General features: G+C 43.4%; 1 protein-coding gene across 3 annotated transcripts; it reads right to left on the reverse strand.

The window, feature by feature from the left end:
• Nucleotides 1–1,441: 1,441 nt before the first annotated feature.
• TMEM169 (transmembrane protein 169) lies at nucleotides 1,442–18,771 on the reverse strand. 3 transcript variants are annotated; one of them, XM_068407658.1, is made up of 5 exons: nucleotides 18,655–18,771; nucleotides 15,084–15,164; nucleotides 14,089–14,157; nucleotides 6,576–7,010; nucleotides 1,442–5,124 (listed from the first exon to the last, which is right to left on the reverse strand). In XM_068407658.1, exons 4-5 carry the CDS (start codon nucleotides 6,877–6,879, stop codon nucleotides 4,502–4,504), a joined length of 927 nt encoding a protein of 308 aa, XP_068263759.1. In that variant the 5' UTR covers nucleotides 6,880–7,010; nucleotides 14,089–14,157; nucleotides 15,084–15,164; nucleotides 18,655–18,771; the 3' UTR covers nucleotides 1,442–4,501. The 3 variants fall into 3 exon arrangements, with proteins under 3 accessions (XP_068263759.1, XP_068263758.1, XP_068263760.1); XM_068407657.1 differs by having other exon boundaries at nucleotides 15,084–15,197; XM_068407659.1 differs by lacking the exons at nucleotides 14,089–14,157; nucleotides 15,084–15,164.
• Nucleotides 18,772–18,817: the final 46 nt, after the last annotated feature.

Consider the following 18,817-nt stretch of genomic DNA (forward strand, 5'->3'; position numbering starts at 1 on the left):
TGCTCATTTCTTAAGTCACAGGGAGCTCATTTAAATAAATTAATGAAGGTTAAAATTGCTTGTGTTTATTAATTCTGCGCGCAACTTTTACATGGTTAAAATGTTAAGGAAAATCTCCATTATGATGGAAGGATACTCTAGTAATTGCCTGTAATTATAAGGGTGGCTCACTACAAATACATTTAAATACATCATAGCAAGATACATTAGAAGCTGACACTTCCATAGTTTAGGACAAGTAATGTATTTTGGAAAGAAAGACTGAATAAAAGGTATGGTCTCCTTAGGCTGACTACCCCAGGAGCTGTTGGATTCATGCCCAGCATTGACACTGTAAAAGCCATTCAGTTTATTTACAATATTTGGCGTTTCTAGGATTGCAACTGCAGGTGATTCAAAAAACCAAGCTAGAATAAATTAAGCTACATTTGTGTTATATCACAATAAACCAGTTTGCTGTTGTTTTGTAGTAGAAATAATTGATTCACTTACCTTATCACTGTAAGAGCAGAAAGAATTTGGCGTACATATGAAAATAGTCAAAGGCACCTTGAAATATATTGGTCTTAATATATGTTACTGATGGAGGAACTTGCAATAAATCAAGGCCTGAGGGAACGTGTTGCCTGGGAGGTGGGTTTTTATCCTATTTGCCAGGCAGAACATGTTATCAAATTCACTAGTTATCCTTTTTTATCTTGTGAAGTTGAATTTCCAGCTTAAAGAAATGGTTGGAAAAAGGAGCCCTAAGACAGAGAGATCACATCTGGGCAGAAACTTTGTATCTGAATGGGCTCCAGGTCACATTCATCCACGGCATACCTGATTTCAAGGGATGCAAAGCACAACAGATTTTAGCTGCTCTGTTTTTTGTGGGAAGGTTTTATGTTTTAGCTCACTAAAAGCAAGGGCATCTTTTTAACACAGCGACAAATGCATTGTTGGCCTGACTGAAGTGACTCTTTATTTTAATGCATTCTGACAGACTTCAGCTACTGTGTAATGTCAAGAAATTGGGGAGACTAAAAGTTAAAGGAACTGGGTGACCAGGGGGGATCCATGAGAGCAGCTCCAAGTCACAGACACACAGACGATATTTATAGAGTTAAATGTACTTCCTATTTTGGTATGGAAGCACGTCCCTCCCTACAGATCCTTCAGGCTAAAGCCAAACAGATGCCCAATGAGTGAAATTAAATCAAAAAGTTTTCACTTGTGTGCTAAGAAGTAAAAACAAACAAGAACCCAGAGCCCAGAGATATGACAGTTCTGGATAGGCTTAGGTTAACAAGAGGTAAAACTGAGATCCATTTCAGACACACTTTAAAGTGGGTCATCAGAGATAACGAACTTGTAATCAATTATTAGCATAGAATGACTGCGTCCATCCCGCAGCACTGTTTTTAACAGAAAGTCAAGCAGAAGCATGAGAGCAACACTCTTCTAAAGCCACATACATCTTTATTCTCCACCCAGGCCAGCAAGGATGGGAAAAGGGAATGCAATTAAAAATAACAATCAGCAAACACACATTATCTTTACTTAAAAAAACATCCAAACTACAGCAGCCAGAAACACACTCAATAGTCAGAATAACTGGAATTCCCTGCACTTGATAGTGGCACATAAGCAGAAATTACTTGTGAGTTTCTAAAAGCAAGGGTAGAACAAGACAAAAACTTGTGCTTTTTTTCTATTACAGCAAGTGATTATGAGTATATATTCTGCAGCAGGCAAACCACTCTGGGGGATCATGGGCAAGAGAGAAAGCTATCCAGAGTTGTTTTGAGAAAAGTTTGAATAAAACTTACAAATAGCACCAGAACTAACCCCAAGCTTAAACAAGCCCCCACCAAAATCATTGGCAGAACACCCTGACTTCGGCAGAAGCAGAGGCAAGCTTGGTTAAGTGTAAAGAAGTAGAAAACACACGATGGATTGTTCAATTATATCCCCAGAAAGGTGGCCTCCAAACCCAGAAACATAGCTGCCATGGCAGAGAGAGGGTAAGAGACTTCTCTGATGCTCCTTTGTGTTTACATTGCAGTAAGAGGCACAGATTTGGTTTTGTCTCCACTTTGGCAGGCTGTTTGCAATTCAGAAAGTAAATCCTACAGCTCAGCAGACATTTCACATAGCTGTATTCTGTAACGAGCTAGTATTTATCATTCAAGCCCTCTGTAATTGAACGCTCTTTGTGCTACTGACCCCAGCCTTTCGTCTAGCCTTGAACAGCTGCTGTTTGGCAGTGACAGCTGAACTGGGTTTTCTCCCTCTGCAGCAACACACACTTGCCAGCCATCCTTCCCCCAAACCCACTTGTTTGCTGCATGTTGGGACCAAGATACACAATCCACTCCTTTCACGCCAGCAGTGTCCCTCTAGGCAAAGCGTGAGAACACTTGCCGGCGGGCCTTCCTTCCCATTAATGCTTGTTAAGCGTCACTTCTTCCCACCCTCCAGCCATGTGGGAGACTGCGATTTCCATGTGGAGGAGTATTAAGCAGAGTGGCTGTGCTGGGTCACTACATACTGCGAGCACTGGCATGACTTGTCCTCAGCTTCTCTGTTAATTCAGAGGCGTATCAAGCTCCCTGACTGAAACAGCCCTATGAAAGGCATTTCACTGCTCGAACCAGTCCCATACTCTTTGAATCCCACCTAATTACCTGCCATTGCCTCACATGTTGGGGTCTATTTTATTTTATTTATTTTTTTTTCTGGAATTTGGTCATTGCCTTTAAAGACGTAGCCAGTAAACACTGAAAGCTATGCATCAGGAAGCAGCAAACACTGCCTGGCTGTACCTGTGAAGCGTGGGGCCAAGCCTGCTCTTGATATCTGGTTTGTACACTATTCACACTGTTAATCCTCAAGCCAGTGCTAAGAGGCTGCTCTCGCTGGACCTCCCAGAAGGGGACAGACCAAGGATGCAGCAGGGACTTTACTTATTTCCCAGTGTCAGGCCTAGAGCATCGGATGGACTTCTTGATACCTCACAGGTTCCCAGCTGTCCTAACCAGCACAGCCAGCCAGTGTAGTCTTGACCCCATCCTTGAAATGCAACACAAAGCACTAGTTCCTGTGAAATCCAGCTTCTGAATGCTTCTCTTTATCATCCTAAAACTAGAGCAGCTCCCCCTCCAGTAGGGAGACTGGGGAAGTGAAACACCTATACGACATGAGTGACTGTGCAGCCCGACTGACTGCACACTACGAATTATCTACCTACACGCATGCAAATGGTGGGCTCCTCTGGGTTGGGGCTGAGCCAGACCTTCTAGCAGCACCAGCTGAACTACAGCACTCAGAAAATTAATCATGTTTCAGACATCCATTGCTCTTCCATATAATTCACCAGGAAGTGTGTGGGGGATGCAGATTTCCAGAGCTGAGGCACTAATGCAGTTTGCACTGGCACTAACAGACATGGGCTCAGGGATGCCCTATTCTGAAAGGGAAAGTCCAGCAGCCCTTCCATAAGAGCAACCTGAAAAACAGAATGACCATTTCAGTGAGACCTTCCCATCCTAAGCATCTTCCACTCCACTTCCCTAAATACAGGTGCCACCAGTCCACACTTGCGTTGCAGTGACATGCAAACTGATCACCTTTCCTCACAGCAGATGTTTCTTCCCTGTAATGCAACTGTTTGCACTGCACGTTGCGTACAACTCTTGTAGCCCATTCCTTCCTAGCAGTGCATCTATCAAGAGATTAAATGCAGGTGTGCCCTAAGCACCTATCTGTGCACCTGCAGTCTCCTGAGGGTGCTTGGTGACAGGACCATCAGGTTGCTACGCACCACATTACAGAGCAAGCCCTACTCTTCCATCATGTGATGGGTGCGTTTCAGGTCAGTGTAAGCTCACATGCCTTTGTTGGAGGCTATGCTGTCCTCTTCCACTGAAAGGCTGGGCACAACTATTGTAGTGGTCTATTTTTCAAACTCTGACAGTGTCTAAGCAGTTAGCCTACCTGGAAGGTTTGCTGCACTTGTCAGAAGGACTGGAAAAGGACCCTTTCTAGGAAAACTGCAGGAACATCACGTTTTGCAGTTTAGCCTTCACCTCAATGATTTCCTAGGTCCTGAAGGTCCTCCCCCGAGTAGAGACTTCTTTTCACTGAATCGTCAGGTCACTGTTAAATCCCATTCCCTAAAAATAACTAACTTTACAGAAGTGGACTTTTCAGCATATATCTCTGCCAACCCACAAACAGCCCAAGCCCCCCAGGCCTGGATTTTCTCACCATTCCCAGAAGTTGTAATTAGCTAAACAGATGACAAATCCTTGGAGAGCCATGCACATCCCCACCCAGATCATGTGAAACTAGCACACTTGCATTCTGTGACATTTAAAGAGCACTCCCAGCCCAATATTTTATTCATTAAGTTTGTGTTTAAATACATATATATATATATATATATAAAAAATCAGTGTGTTATTTTCCAGGTGAAAACCACTCGCATATGACCAAAATAGTCAGCCAGGACAAAGGCTCAGACTGCTGAGGTCTCAACCCCCTGCGCAGAGCTCTTGCCAGAGAGACTACCTGAGATATTGTCAGAATCTAGCAGCTCGACAATGCTATACGGAGAACAATCTTCCAAACCCAGCTTGCTGCAGAGCCAGCCACAGAAGCCCTTCTCCATATCCCTGACAGCATGCCACCAGTACCCAAAGGACCACGCTACCTGGGCCACAGCTGAGTACAGGCCTAGAGAAAAAGATACAACCATAATTATAATTGGGTAGAAGATGATCAAAAAGGGACAAAAGGTGATTTTGTGCCAGAAGGTCCTCTCTTCATTGTACACCAAGAAGATGTTGTACCATGTAATGGTTCCATAGTAGAATGAAACCACAAAGGACACTACAAAAATGATGGGGAGGCAGATGATGGTCCAGAGGACGATGTGGGGTCCTCTGTCCAGCCCAACATCACATTTCTTCTTCTTCTCAGCTATGTCCTCTTTAGGAGGTTCCTTTGACTTAGCCAGTTCCTGCAGCTCTTTTTCCGTTAGTGTGACATGGATATCCACCATCTGACCCTTCTTCTTTCCCCTGGTGATTGTTCCAGTCAAGGTGACATATCGGCTGTCTAAAGGCATGTTCCAGACACCTAGAACACAGATAAACTCATCTACATTAAATTTATTTTCTGTACGGAATATTTTGTGTAAATCCCCAAAGACCCCAAAGACAATTTGATAGTGCATATGGAGTTATAGTTAAATTTAAAAAAGATGGAACGCAAGAAGCAATGCAGCATAAAGAAGATGATTATCACAGAAGAAAAAGAGCTAATGAGGGAGAAGACAGGAATTCCAGATGACAGATATCACAAGGGAGAAGACTCCAGCATCTGCACTGGGGACAATACGTGAAGGGAAGCTGCTGCAAGAGTATATGAGAAAGAGCTGATACAGAGTAACTGAATAAAAATGGTACACCTATTTTCTCTGGTACCTTCACAGATTTATTCCTGAACAGTGTGGACACTTGGAGTGAATTAGATAAATATGACTAAGACTCTTGTTATGGAACAAGCACATCCACACCTGGAGTTACACTTGAATACCTAATATTTCACTTTACATTTGCACTGTATCTCAATGCAAATTAATTTTCAAAGTTTAGAAAAACCTTACAAACTCTCATATAATTATATTTGCATTTTAAGGGATCAACAAAGGCACCAAACAGGAAAGTGCTGGGATGTGGTTAAAGTCGCAGACTGCCTTAGCTTCCAAGTGACATTGGTTTAGGACGGTCCCTGCAGTAGTACTGGCCATAAACTCTTCTATGCTTCCTCCTGGTCTGAATTCTGACTAGCTTGGAACGAGGTCTTCAGAGGCTCTTAAAAGGAGGCTGAGCAGTTTGAAGTGGCCCACAAAAATAGGAAGGCAGCAGATAAGCCACGAGGATGGGGGTTGGAATCATGGGGAAATCTGGTATGGCTGATGGACCAGGAGCATGCATTCACATTTAAGCCCCTCAGCCTGACACTGTTGCCATAGGACCTGCCTCCCCCACACTTCTTCCCTGCAAGGGTATCCAAGACAGACATCAGAAGTGGAAGTGGCTCCAAGATGCCTCATGATGACCTTGCCAAATAATCACTCTTAAAGAGGAAGCTGTGCTGAGAATATGCAAACGGAAGGCAACAGCAAATCCTAGATAATGAGTAAAACTCCCTATCACAGGTACAGCCACTAAATCCATCTGCTTCCACCCTTTCGCTTAACAGGCAGTTGTTTTAGGCATGGACAGGGGCTTGATCACAGCATCATTGGCTTACAGCATGCTCAGCATTTTTCTGGATCAACCCCAACCAGCACATACATTTAAAACCAAGAGTGCAGCAACAACCAACCTCTGCGAAGAACTGCAGGAGACACCCCAAATCACCCTGTAATGCTTTTTATTTCAGACTGTTTTCATGTACGAACTCAAGATCTCCTTGCCTGCAGTCTTGGAGAGGGCTGGTCCCACAGTCACTTCCATTTCACCTCAGAGCATGCTGACATCAAAAAAAGTTTATGGAAAGTGGGTGTTCCCAGGAATACATACCATCTGCCATGGACTGACCCAGGAACTTGGAGCCTTCCTCAGAGCTCCTCTCCCCTCCTTCTTCATCCGCCTGTTCTTCTTCCACCTTATTCTCATTCTCTGACCGATATACTATTATTGACTCGGGACGGGACTCTTTCTTCTTCTTTTTCCTCCGGTCCATAGTGGCTTCCCCATCAAAGGTGACAGTGGTTGCCACAGCCCTTCTCATGGAGCTGCAGTGAGGGCTCTGGCTTCCAGACTTGGTCTCTTTCTCCACGGTCTCCTCCATCCCACTGCTGCTCTCAAGCACCTCAGTTGGCATCTTGTAGCACTTGTTTCCAATCTAACAGCTCCTGCACTTAGAAGTCATTGATTAGACAACAGTCCCATGGATGCTTTGTTTTGGTAAGATGTCCCACTGCTGACATCCAAACTATGCACTCCATTTCCAGCCTAAAACGAGAGAGAAGGCTGAAAAAGTGTCTTTTTCTTACTACGCAGAAAAAATTGTCAGCATTTTCCTATAAAGGGTTACTTCCAGCTGTTCCAAATGTCATCTGAAGATCCTTATTACTGTCTTGAATATCAATTTTATTACATGCATACATGTTTTGTAATATCACCTAATCCTGATTCTCAGGTTCCAATTTTAAATATAACAAACCAAAGCTACTGGAAAAGGAAAAAGTATTAACATTTATAAGAAGAGACTAAACAAGCACAGCTTATTGGGTGATTTTAACATTCCTCTGCAATGCTGGAAACAAACAGAAGACAATAGTTTTGGTCCACATGCATGAGAATGAAGAAATGAAACCATAGAAGAAAAAGTTGACTAATTTAAGGGACTAGTTAAGATTAGAGGGACTAATTAAGGGACTAATTAAGATTAGAGACAACTGCAGCAGGAACATGGAGCTTGTCCTGCATTACAACAGCTATATTGGTGCCAGTCTTTCTCATTTTGAGTGTCTTCTGATCTACCATTGCAAGGATATTACAAAAAGTAATCAAATGATATAAAAATGAATGATGCTTCAAACCTTACCAATTTAGCATTATGTAGTGCTGTCAAACCTTAAAAATATACTATATACAGTGGATTTAAAGCAAAATTACTATTAAGATGACTTCACTGGGGAGAGAATTGGAAACCACAGCAAAGTCTTCTGATTGTGTAGGGAAAATAACCCAAATCTTCTCAAATCTTTGTAACACATATAAGGGCTCAGTTTTTTACTCCTCATTCAAGCAAAATTAACAGCAATATCAACTGACACTGTTATCTATGGGAAAGCTGCCTAAGAAGTAAAAACCATATAATTAAACACACATCAAGGCAGACAAATCCTGCTCCATGAACGTGGAAGACGGAAGATTAATGGTTCTCAGATTTCGTAACATTTAAGAAACTGACTGTGCCAAGTATTCATGAAGTATTTAGGTACAAATCTAAATACAGTGAATAACATTTTAACAACTCTGAAGAGCTTTGTTGAACATTTATATGAGCATTTATCATGAGCAATAATTAAGCTTCTGTCTAGTATCTGAGTCAGATCTTTAAAAGGAAACTAAGAAACACAGTTATCATAATTTATACCCCACACAATGCTGGTGAAATTGTTTTACTTGAACAGATGTTAGAAAAAAAGTTGAGCATTTTTAGATTTGGCAGCATGGTTCTGGTCTTCCCACAAATAAAAGATTTTGCCGGTCTGTTTTGAAATTTGTTGCAGAACTTTAGATCAACTATTTATGCCTCGTACACTCACAGTCACACACACACACAACTTTTAATTGTATCACTTTAACACCTAAGACTGTGGCCACTTGGCTCTATGTGGCTTTAAAGAACTCAACAACTCAGATTAGTTTTTGCATTATAGAAAATAAATCTTCCCTGGTTATCAGAAGACATAAAATGGAATTTAAAAAAATCAAGATTTGGCATACCCTGGAAGTCGGACTACTTCTAAATCACTGGGCAGGGAATTTCTCGGCTAGCTCTGCAACATGGCTAGGAACAGATTGTTTAGATTGCCATCTGAGTTTACACCTGCCGTGCAAAAATGTATGCCTAGATTTGCAGACATACTGAAAAACAGCTCTATAAAATACTAAACTTACTGCAAATACTCTCCCCTCCCTGCAGTGTCAAGTACTGCACTTTAGAACTACCTAGAAGCAACTCGGTTTAAATATTCCACTGTTGATCAAGAGAAACAAGAACGAAGAGGGGCAGTGATGATGAATGTCCTACTCTAGTGTACCAAACACGCATGGTTCAGTGTGGGGGTTGTTCGAGATCACTACCTGTGCATTCTCCTCCCATCCCAAAATCCAACCTCAACAGAGAGTGGAGTAAAAACAAGAAGAAAAAGCATGTCATCACCTCCACCCCCTAAAAAAACCCACATATGAGCTAATGAGAAGCAATTCCTCAATACAGTTCTTGTACCTCGTCTGCCTGAGGAATGCGGCCTTGACATCTGTTTGGGAGCAGGGTGGAGATAGGCAGTTTTCCACATACCATAATATAAAAGAGGAATGGGATATGCAAGAAACTTTACAGTGAAATCTAATGCTTTGCTTTCCACTTCCCCCTTTAACTCCAAAGCAAACCATCCACTGATTTCAAAGATAGCAAGCTCTGGCTCTTAACACGTTAACATTGGCAGGACTCCGAGATCTCTTCACAACCATTGGAATTCACGTAAGCTTTCGTTCAGTGTTTTTTAAAAATGCCTTTATGGGGAAATGAAATAAATTTATTCTATGAAAAAAACCTCACTCTTTGTAGTAAATTCATCTAGGAGGTACAATAGGCTGTAACATTTTTCTCTGAGGATCAACAATAAAACTTCATGTTTTGCATCTATGAAATCCTAAAATCACCTGATTGAGCCTAACGAGCCCCTGAGACAACAGTGAGATTCCCCTCCCAGAGGTGGTGAAAAGAAGGCAGACCTGGAGCCACAGAGAAGCCAAAAGCATCACTGCTGGGATGATCTACTAAAAGTCTGGATACACAGAAGTTGATTTGGGATTAGATTCCCAAAGTTCCTGGCTGTAGTTCCACGCTCAGTCCCTACTGCCTTGAAAAGGGGCCGACTTGCCAGTAACATTTAAAAATAACACAAAGCTACAGCCAAAGATTTGTGGTTGGGCTTTTTTTTCTTAAAGTCTATCCAGCTGTGACCTTGGTTAAACTCATGGTAGATGATAAATAAATCTCAGTTCTCAGTGTGATGCCAAAGCCTAAAGGACTATATCAACCTTGACTATACGAGGAGGAGCAAGGTGATGTCACTTTTGAATCTGGCACAGATAGACACTGGAAATCTGTGTCCAGTTCTTGTGCTCACCGGTCAGGCGGGATGCTGATTAATGACCAGAAGATGCCTATGATCCCTGAGCTATTTTGCTATGTCTGACATTCCTACCCCCACTACAGCAGCTACTGCCACAGTGAATTACCACCAGGAGTAGAAAGAAACGCCTCAACACCAAGGTTATAAGAGGTGGCAGCTCAGTTTCTTCTTCTCTTGCTCCTGAGTTAAGAAGAGGGGAGGGAATGGGGGACAAGCCCCTAAGAAGTGCCATTGCTGTTGCTGGGTCAGAGCCCTTGGGATAAGGAAGTGAAGCAGCCCAGATTATTCTGTTTAAGGCACAGAAAGGTGCCTTAAAGGAGGTAAAATATGATGTCAGTCTGTCTACATCAGAAACAAAAACATGGTGAAGGAGATCCCTCTGATCCAGCAGAGGAGGATACAGTAAGATAAAAAGATGAAAGATACAAATACGGCCAGAAATTAGGAATGTGTTTTAACAAAGTGGGTAGGTGTCACTTGATATACATCACAGAGGGCTGTGGGGAGTTGACCCATCACTGGAAACTTCCAAATCTGGACTGGGTATCTTGTCAGCAGTTTAGCCAGCAGTACTTGACCAGAAGAGGTGTTAATGTGTGCTTGTACTAGGGAGCAGTCAGACTGAAAGGTCACAAAGATCCCTCCTGATCTTAGGCCTGTTTTCACAGTAGTTGTTTATTATTTTCTCATCTGTTTCTGCCAACGGAGCAGCTGAGATACCCTCTGCTACCTCCAGACCTTCTGAATGCAGCACTTTGAAACACCACCATCAGCCCCACATCCCGCAGGGATGCTGCGAATCAAACAGGTTCATGCCCTAGTCCTTTTTTTCCTGGGAATATTTTCTCCGTAGTTGCGAACAAAAAATGGGCTCTTGCAGAAATCACAGTAGTGTACACAAAGCTTATTTGACAACTGCTGTGCATCTAATATTAGTGATGTCTCCCACGTGGGAGCATGGGGGCAGACAGGAATCTAATAACTGTCCATGGGAGGCAAGGAAAAGAAATGGTCAAATTTCAGGATAGCAGGGAGCAGTTCATTAGCCAAACAATTTGTTATTAATCTCCGTGTGAAAACAGATTGAGAACCCTGGGAAGGCAGTTCTGCAAAAATACTCTGTAGAGGAATTTTTAGAAGCACAGTCTTCTGTTACTATGCAGAAGAGCTACTGCTGCTTACGCTTCTCATGACAGTATTAGTCTTTGACACACAAAACAGGAGCCTAAAAGCCTGGCCTTACACCATTTAGGCAAAAGGAAGTTTTTTGCATTGATTTTCAGGGCTTGATCCTACTGCTATCAGAAGAGAAATTATCTGGAAGAGAAATTATCTGGTTTGAATGCAGACAGGAAGGAAGAGCCTTCCCGCAAGCTAATAAAACCCTTGATCTTAAATCCCTGCTACAGCACAAGTAACCTTTTTATGACTGCTCAGAGCAGACATGAGAGGAAAAAATGTAGACTGTAAGCAGTGAGAAGCATCAATTTTTATTTTTATAGTCACATAAAATGTACAACACATAAAAAGAACTGGCACTGTGTCTTCACTCACATCATTCACGGCTTACCTGCAGAAACAAAAAACAACCTGTGCTTTAGAAGCACTGTGAGTTACTCAGGATGGGGAGGAGATAAGGGGAAATTTACCCCAGAGACCTACCTTGCGAGAGAGCTCCCCAGCCATGGACCCTCCTTTGCCCACTCCCTTTACTCTATAGCCTCCCCATCCCCAATCCCTTCACTCATCCCCACCTCTGATTTTGTGCATGAGCACGTGTGTTTCTGAGGATGCATGTTACCCAAAGGACTATTTCCAATCCCTAGTATTTTTAAAGGGGTTATCTGCTGGCAGATTGTACACATGAAAAATACATGGTATCAGATACATCCAGCTGTTCAGGACAGATCTGTCTGTCACCAGTCAATCATGTTATGACAAAATGCGCTGGTCTAATGCAGGACATGCAGCCCCAGACCCTACAAAAACATGTGGCAAGACCTATGTAAGAAAGCACATTTAATTCAGACCTTATGCTGGGAGAGAGACAAATTGTAGGGCTCCCTCAACAGCTTTGGATCTGTTTTAAATACCTAAATGACTCCACATGATCCTTCACATATGCATCCTCACATCACCCTGCTGAAACAGAGGACATCTGTCTCCATTTCATGGTGAAACAGCTCAAACTAGATAACATAGTTACTTGAATCTAGCAAATACTCAAGGCTGTGATGAAGGACACATTAGAAGGCAAGCCAAGAACAGCCCCTCTCTCTCAGTACTAGCGTCCGTGCAGCTTGTGGTGAGCTTGACAGGGAGGGATTTATCTCACTGAAAATAACCCTTTTTCATTTTAAAAGAAAATAAAATGTTATTTTCAGCCAGACAGATTCCGTCATCAGGTTCACCATGCAGCTACCTCTAATGGAAAGAATGCCTAAGGAAGGGGAGAAAAACTACCCCTCATGGCAGTGGCCCATTGTGAGGCTGCATTGTCTGTATAACAATAGCAAGAGGCACAAAGAGAAACATCCACCTATGCCATCCCAGCAAGGCAGGAGAAAGCAAACAGCACAGCTCATAGATCACACCCGTCTTTTCCTCCCTGCTGAATCCACAAGCTTCAAAACACTTTCATTTCTGAGAGAGAGAGAGACGAGAAAAATGACCATGCTCTGGGTGTGCATCTGAGCAGGAGCAGACCTCAAGCTGGACGGCCAGAAGCAGAAGACAGCACTGAGCACCAGAGCAGAGGGGATAATGCAGGAAGGTGACTCATGCCACTAGAAACTTTATGGGTATTCGCTAATGGAGCCCCCCCGCCCCATGCCTTCCCATCAGGAGCAGAGGGTGCTAAAAACTCCAGCTAAAAGCAAAAGGGAGTGGGCAAGTGACGCATCTCTGCAGGCAAGCACCGACAGACCCAAGTTTGTCCAGTCCTTCTGATTTATCACTGTCCCACGGCTCCTGTCAGCAGGTGGCATTAGTGCCAGCACTGCTCCACACTAACGCTGCTGAGCAGCTTCTGGACCAATCCCACTGGCACCATGACCTGGACCTGCATAGGCCAGCACAGGTTGACCATCACTGAAGCTGCAGCTGCAGCAAGACTAGACTTGCTTGGGTGTGGATTACGGGCTCGCTGGCTCCCGATGCCATGCTGAGCGGCTCAGGCCCCTTGCTTTCCCTGCCATCCTTCCATGAGACACCCAAATGTTTGCTGACAGTATTCTATGGATACAGCCAACACAACAACAAAAAAAAGTAGTGAAGAGAGGCGTTCCAAAGTATCACTAAATTGTTTCTGGATGACATTTTCAAAGGATTTTTTTTAAAGTCAAGGACATTTTACAGAGTATCTGTTTTATGAATCAGTTCTTTTTATTTTCCTCTTCTGTTCCATAACTTTTCCAAATGTCACAGAATAATAACTGCTGTGTAGATCAGTATTACTGAAGGCTGGAAAAAGGCATACAAGAATAGCTGTGCATTTTTATTTTATATTAAATGAAATGCCTAATCGATTTTCTTGCATACCAACTTTTTCAAGATCCCCAAACTGTACTGTTCTACCTTTTTTTAGAGTGAAAGCCTGAAGCGCAGTCTCCCCATTGTCCCCACTTCTTTGTCCAGACTGCTAGAGGAAAGAAAAATTGAGACAAAGGACTCGAAGCTTCCCACTGCCTCCACAGGGATGAGATCTGTTTCTTTATGTTTATTATACTATGCAAAAAATTTCAACAAATAGCACGTGCGCATTAGCCTTTAAAGAGAACCAAGGCTCTAAAAGGAGAATGACTTGGAAATGGAAGTTGGTTTGAAATCCTCAAAGCAAACCAAGTTGTTTAGATATGAATCTTGAATAAACTTAACAGATGTCCCTAAATCTCATAGGAAAAAAATCTCAATGATAAAGTGGAGACACGCTCTCTCTATTCCTCTGCTCTACCCCTCCCTTCTGCATTTGTCAAAGCAGGCCATCCTGCACCTTGAAACAGCAGGTGCTTATTGTAATTCCTACCCCATCCACCAGGTCACTGCTGGATTACAAGGCACCATAGGAACAGTTGAACCATGTGGGTCCCACCAACTTGAGCCCAGCATCACCCTTAGGCTGGGATCAGGTGTAGCATTTGTTTTTATTGGTTTAATACCTTGGAAGATGCACTAGGAGCCACACATCAAACCAGTATTGTGCTTCCTCTAAACATCCAAGCAGATGCCTAGAAAAAAGTAACAACAGAGCAAGCATGTAGTACATGAAAGCAGAGTTTTGAGCCCCACACCTCCCTTTCCAGAGTGCAGAGAAAACACCTTCTACACAGAAAACACATATGCAAGTAAGAAACACTGGGAGTTGCTATGTTTGAAGACCGCAAAGCCATGAAGCACCAGTGGTGGGTGTGAAGCAGTTGTGCTCATGCAAGACAGCACAGTCCTAGCTAGCTAGAGACCTGGCTGGCAGGTGGTTATTTCAGAGAAGAATTCCAAGACCTCAGTTTCCTTTCCTTAGGAAATCATGCAGTGCTCTCACCAGCATGTTTTAACGTGTGCTGGACTCTTGCCTGACCTTTACAATAACTAAAAACTAGAACCTCAGGCTTTTTTTTCCTTCCCTTCTACTCAGAAGATCCCTGACCATCTCAGTCTCCTCTCCTTTCCTGCCCTGCTCTCTGCTGGCATGATCAAGCACCCAAGAGCTTTACTCAGACAAAATGAGGAGAGACCACACAGAAACAATTGCAATTAGAGAGCAAGAAGTTGCAGCCATGCAGCCCAATTGCAGGTTTTATTTAGGCAAGATACTTGGGGGCTTCAGATCAGAGTTTTCTCCGAGTTACACCCAGCTACAGCCCAAGAGTTGCTGAAGAGCCAAACTGCACAGAGAACTGGAAGATTCCCCTGGGAGAGATTCAGGATTGCTTAATGCGTTGCACAGTAAATATAATCTAAGATACTTAGACAGTATCTCCAGCAGCAGGAATTAGTTGGCTCAGGGAACTCTCGATTGGATAAAAGTGCAGATACAGATCCATGATGCCAGGGTATTAAAAATGCAGCACTTCCAATTGCAGACAAGTGAATGCTTCAGTATTATTAGTATGGTATTAGCGGGGTATGTGATTATTTAGAAAATCTGTCTACGTACCAGTTTCAAACTGTTGATGCTGATATTCTACATCTTGCGTCACTACAAGCTCTGCTTTGAGTGGGGTGTCTTCGGTATCTCCTGTATTTTTTTTTAATCACTTGAATGAAATTTCTAGGGATAATGATGAAAGGTTGTAAAATCCTCATTATCTCCTAAGTAGACTGAAATCCCACGATATACCACTGAGAGTAAAGTACCTTTCCAGAGGGGAAGTCCCTAAAGAGACGAATCGACCAGAGAGCCAGACCATCACCTGGGGTTGACCAGGAGGTGTTCTGACGGACACCAGAAGCCACGAAACACAAAGGCTCTCACTTGCCGGTGAGAGATGATGAAAGGAAAAACAGCCACAGGAGAGAATGCACAGACAGGAGGTGAAAGTAGCAGGAATTTCCAAAGAGGCCTTTTGCGTAATCTCACAGAAAGGTCCAGAGAGGTAAGGAAACAGAAACTCACGCTAGTTTTCGTTTGGTTTTGGCTCAATTCAGGCGTTTCTTGTAACAGGTATGGGGGGTGAGGAATGATTCTTGTTACACTGCATGCAATTTCATATCCCAGAAGAAGAAAGATATGAACCTGAAGCATCCATGAGAGTGGGTTCTGGGAAAGCAGAGGCTGCTGGAGTGCAAGCCTGATTTTTTCTGAAAGCTCACTAGCAGAAACCCTCTGTCAGAAATCACTTTGACCTTAAAGTTTTATTTCTGGCACTGAGATGCTTTTCATTAAATCTCCTCTGCTCTCACTTACTTGTGAGACTGCTGGCCCTGGGATACCTCTCCCAGGGTTTGGATCCCATGGAGGTTTCTCTCCTGTTTGGAGCCATCTGTTTTCTCACATCAGGTTGGTATTTAACAACTATGAGACCTTCCCCCTTGCCAACATGGATTACGAGCTATGGGAGGGCACAGAGCCCCTGAAGGACAGCAGGCTATAAGGAATTATTAAGACAGTATGTATCGCTGCCAGGATTTTTAAAGCATGGCAGCACACTGGACTGGCAGATGTCATCAGCTGAATAGCTGAGCCATAGGCTGGCAAAGCACAAAATCAGCTTTTGACAAAAGTAGCCTTTTCTGAAAATGCAGTTTCCTATTCATCTCAACAAATTGAACTAGTTTATTCAAAGCCAAGACACAATCTGGGAGCTGTAAAAACAGGAAATCTAGTTTTTCCTCTTCAATCTATAACTAAAAAAGTAGATGTTGAAGAACGACATTTGGTAATCCTGCAACTCTGAAGGAGCTGACAACTGGAAAAAAAACTATTGATGAATTCTTTTTCCTAAATGTGTCATTTTGATTTTTGAATGGTTAATGTTTTAAGTGATAGATATACCAAGGGAAAAAAATCAGATGGTTTTTAACTTCAAAAAATGAAAATGAAGACTCCGAGGCTTTAAATGCAGATTTATTTTCTTCGAAATGCAAGCTGCCACATACTGAAAAAAATATATAAATAAATCAGCTGTCTAATCAGACACTATTTCCTAACACATAAAAATTAAGAATATGAACATTGAGTTTATAGAATAACATAAATATGTAAGAAGAGCCTTCTGCTTACTGAATTTACCACTATGGCTGCATGTAGTGACAGACCAACATATTTTAATGCTACCAATAAAAGAAAATGAACAAGCAGAAAGTACAAGCGGAAGAGAGGATTAAAATTGATTTCAGTTAATGAGATTTTCTTCTTTTCAGCTTAAATAGTTTTGGATTTCAACCACTGGAGTAAAATTGATTCACACAAAGGTATGCTTTGAATCCTTGGTTCAAAGACAACCCACAAAACAAGGGAATAGAAGCCATTGCCTTGCTGAAAACATCTGTGAGCATTGGTTATCTCAGCTCTGTTCTTTGTGGATAGATTTTGTACCAGAAGGGGCTACCCTCCATTGAATGCCAAGGAATGGATGTCTCCTTTTCTCGCCTCCTTACCCTCCAGTCTTTATGTCTTTCCCCTTTCTCCTCCCACCCATCACTCACAGAACCTTAACTCATGTGTTCAGCCCCTTATTTATGGCATTTTTATGGCTACTGAGAAATTCCAAAAAGCATGCAATTTATCCTGATAGGGAAGAAAAATCTTTTGATCGTGCTCTCTGGGAACAGCACTGAAATCAAGCAAGTCATATGAGCAGAGAGGTCCACTGGATTTTCCTTGGTGGCCTGCAGCTCAGTCAGGATGGCAGGCAGGTTGAAATATGAAGATTTAGTTCACTAGCACAGATGAGTGCTTCTTCTTGGTATTAATTAATGATCGCTCTGATATGGCCTGCCCAAGATATGTAGGGCAGCCAGAGACAGTTAATGGCTATCTGTGGCACCTCTAGATTGTGGAAGATAATTAAAGGTGGGGAAAAAAAAATCTTGCAGTGTCACCCTCGGTGCTTCACGTTTTGCCTCCAGAAAGTAGCACTGTGCTTTAAAATATTAACGTATTCTGCAAACATTAACCCACCTGGAAGGCAGCTTTGTCTAACGGTTGCCTCACCAGCATAAGTCACCATGCAGAAGTCCATTCCTGTCTTGTCACCCTTTGCTGAATGAGGCTGGACACACCGTTAACTTCTCCATGCCTCCCCTTCCCTACACTTAAAAGGAGGGTATACAGCTTCCTTTGAAACACACTGAACTGCAGGATAAAGATGTTATCTTACAATTGTCTCTGATTTAAAGTATTAAATCTTAGAACATGTTTTGGGGAAAGTAAATAAATCCATTTAACAAATGAGAAAACCAAAATAGACTCAATGATCCTCCCACTTCACTTTTATGTGTCTGTTTTTAAATTTTTTTTTCTTACTCTCTTCTCACATTAGCCATCTCCCCTAAAGCAAAAATAACAGGACAAAATTGAGATATACTTTCAAACACCTCTTCCATTGAAATGGACAGAGGAGATGCCTGGAAAGATACTGAACACGCACACACACGCCTGGGCACATCAGCGCTGGTTAAAATCACCTGCAATGGACAAAGATGCTCTGTCACTTCACGGGGGGACAGGAAGAAAATAACTTTGGCTGTCCTCTGTACCAGCTGAATAATTAATACTGAGCTTATTGAGGGCGATTTTAAGTGAAAAAAAACCACCACTCTAAAGGCATTTTACACAAAATGGCTCTGTTAGGGACACGGTAAATGGTATCACCTCAGCCTTCACGGCCTCTTCCCGACAAAGTCCACGCCTGGAGAAAGGACTCCCCGTCCGCGGGTCCCCGGCAGAACGCCAGCAGCTCCTCTGCCATTTCTGCCTGCTTTAGAGCATCACACCGACTGCTCCGGGCAGGGGCTCCGCTCCCCGTGCTCCCCAGGGTGCCCTCCCGCGGGGAAGGTGACCCGAAAAGGTACAGAAACACGCGAAAACCCCTCCCTTTAAAGCATGCGAGACCACGGATGGGGGGGTAGTGGGTCTGCTGCGAGGCTGCAGCAGGCAGAGGCGACCTCGAGGCACCCGGACGCTACCTGAGGGACCGATCCCTGCCAGGCGCCGGCCGTGCGGTCTCTCCACCGCGGGGACAGACCCGGGTGTTACCGACCCGTGGATACACCGCCTCCCTTACCTGCCGCCCGCCGGCTTCTCCCGCGGGGCTCCGCTGCCGCGCTGCGCCGTGCCGCAGGACGCGGGACTGAGCCGGGGCTCTACGCACCGCCGCCCGCCCGCCGTCCCCGGCGCCGAGCCCCGGCGGGGGCGGGCGAGGCCGCGCGTCACGTGGCGGGGGTGGT

The sequence above is a fragment of the Nyctibius grandis genome, chromosome 9, assembly GCF_013368605.1.
Source record: "Nyctibius grandis isolate bNycGra1 chromosome 9, bNycGra1.pri, whole genome shotgun sequence".
Taxonomy (NCBI): domain Eukaryota; kingdom Metazoa; phylum Chordata; class Aves; order Nyctibiiformes; family Nyctibiidae; genus Nyctibius; species Nyctibius grandis.

What these genes read in the sequence shown, in the direction of transcription:
- TMEM169 (XM_068407659.1), bottom strand. Translation starts at nt 6,879, where the DNA reads ATGCCAACTGAGGTGCTTGAGAGCAGCAGTGGGATGGAGGAGACCGTG. An exon ending in GGGTCAGTCCATGGCAGATG is followed by an intron (nt 5,125 to 6,575) that starts GTATGTATTCCT and finishes TCTGTGTTCTAG; the next exon opens with GTGTCTGGAACATGCCTTTA.